Source organism: Drosophila sechellia, chromosome 2L, assembly GCF_004382195.2.
Source record: "Drosophila sechellia strain sech25 chromosome 2L, ASM438219v1, whole genome shotgun sequence".
Taxonomy (NCBI): domain Eukaryota; kingdom Metazoa; phylum Arthropoda; class Insecta; order Diptera; family Drosophilidae; genus Drosophila; species Drosophila sechellia.
In genome coordinates, this window is record NC_045949.1 from 8707767 (window position 1) to 8710123 (window position 2357).

At 38.0% G+C, this 2357-nt stretch overlaps 1 protein-coding gene across 1 annotated transcript; it reads left to right on the forward strand.

The window, feature by feature from the left end:
* Window positions 1-1071: 1071 nt before the first annotated feature.
* LOC6611755 (kappaPI-actitoxin-Avd3c) lies at window positions 1072-1456 on the forward strand. The gene is made up of 2 exons (XM_002036242.2): window positions 1072-1164; window positions 1232-1456. The coding sequence occupies exons 1-2, from the start codon at window positions 1086-1088 to the stop codon at window positions 1429-1431; spliced, it is 279 nt and encodes a 92-aa protein (XP_002036278.1). The 5' UTR covers window positions 1072-1085; the 3' UTR covers window positions 1432-1456.
* Window positions 1457-2357: the final 901 nt, after the last annotated feature.

Below are 2357 nucleotides of genomic sequence, written 5' to 3' on the forward strand. Positions count from 1 at the left end.
ATAAGAGAAGGTATCAGTCATGAATATAAGTGCCTGCTCAAACTTTCTCCCATATGAAAAACCAAGAGCATCACTATAACCTTTGAATCGGTCGTTTCCAGTGCATCGGGAGGTGCCAGCTGCACTGATCTAAAAATCGACTCTTGGCAGCTGGGGCGTATGATTGATGTGATGATGACACCACTGCCAAGTTGGAGGTAAGTCACAGGTAAGTCACAAAGGCGAAACCGTTACGAATCGCTAATGGCAATCAATCATCGCTGCCATCGATATCCATATGGATATAGATAACTTTCTGCGTCAAAGAGTTGGCGTTGGCAGACGAATCGGTGCCAAGTCGTGTGATTTCGATTGCCCAGAAATGATGGACAATAAAATTCTGATCTTTATGGATACTTGGCATCAAAAGCCGAGCATTTCCATTAGGTTTATGTCAGGTTTAAAGATTGAATCCCGCTTTTAGGGTACCTGCTTTGAAGTAAAGCCCACGATTAGTGGGCGTTACACGGTTCTTTGTATTTTGTTTTTATTAAACGTGCTTATTAAAGCTAATGTTGCCGCATTTTGGGGATTTTATATATCCACTTTCAAAAAAAGATTTATATAAATTAAATGAAAATAATGTGATTTAAGGAGTCATAAATCGAAAAAACTTTTTTATTTCAGAATTGATACTTTGCACTATATTTTGTCCACATTTTGTCTGGTCAACTGAATAAATTGACCTTATTTATAATATTATTGTTTGATTATGGCATAGCATTGATCAAACATTACAAAACAGTAAGTTGTGCAAACGCAATTAACTTGACTTAATATTAATACTGTAGTTGAACAATGAGCTTACCGACAATATATTTAAACATTCGTATTGTTAAATGACACATGGAAAACACACGCGGCGTCCGAATTTCGTTCAATGAACTGTTTAATGGAAATTATTTTGCTTTATTTTCCCCGTGTTGAAAATTTGGCACGTGCTTTTGTACTTTTTTAACGATAGTGAATATTTTTCCTATATAAACCTCAATAAAATTTTTAAGAAACAGTTCATGTCGATAATTCGAAAAGACACCAACATCAATATGAAATTCCTTTTGATCCTTGCCAGTCTGGTCCTCTATGTGGCCCTCACCTCTGCTCAGTCCTGCCCAGGACGTCCACGTAAGTTGATTTTTGAGAATATTAAGAAATGTAGTTTATTAACACTTTAAACACTTTTTTCAAATAGACCATCAGGACTGCTTAAACGGCAAGGACGAAGGAGTTGAGCGCGCAAGGCATTGTGATAGGGATCCCAATCCAGAGATGTGGTACTACAACCGCAATGAAAATAGGTGCATCAAGATGAGGTACCTCGGCTGCGAGGGCAACCGCAATCGCTATTGCACGTTGAACGACTGTCAAAGGAAATGCGTTCGACGATTATAAGGAGTGAATCCATTCCAACTTCCCAAATGACGTGATGAATATGAAACCATAAAATATAATATCTTGCGCAACGAAATCCTTCCTTGTTTTAAATTGTAGGTTGAGGTAGGTTGGTTAAGTTTTAGCTTTTTTAATAAGTGTTCAAGGAATTATTGGACATTTCTTTAATATGTGCATGTTCAGCCTCCAAGCCTTAAAAAATTTCTTTGCAAACAAAATATGAATTGAAATACCAGACACTTGTGTAATCTCTTGCAGCCCATCGTGCTGCACCTAAATTAATCAGCACACCAACAATCGAAATAAAAGCAATTACAAGGAAAAACTCACGCAATGCATTTTGACATTTAGCCGAATGTCTTAAAGAGATCCAGCGATGCAAACGCAATCAATCATTAGCATCTTTTCAGAAATTAATTCTCTCGTTTTTTGTTGTCATGAAACATCGCCCACGCCACTCGTGTATCGAATGCTGCCATTATGTCTGGGGCATATAGAAAATTGAATCGTTGTGCAGTGTGTGGCACGCATACAATTAACACAAATGAATGAATAATTAAAATGGAGAAAGACTTAAGCGACGAACTTTATGCCAACGCTGGATGGAATCGCGTGGAGTTCGAGGGAGCAGCCAGTAAGTAAGTCAGTCATTCAGTTAGTCAGTCACTCAGTCAGTCAGTCATCCAGTCAGTCAATAAGGCAGTGAGCTTCCCACCAGCCAAAATTTTAAATTACAAAAGAGCAGACATTGCATGTGCTTTGCAGATTTGGTGAAGCTGCTGAAATGATGCCATCAGCGCCAACGAGCGACAACAATAGACAGTTCGGTACAGTGAAGCCCTAAAAACTTATAGATTTATATGATTTAAAATACATTTTTTATGACTTCACATTACTGCTCTCTCCAGCTGAACTTTTGAAAACGA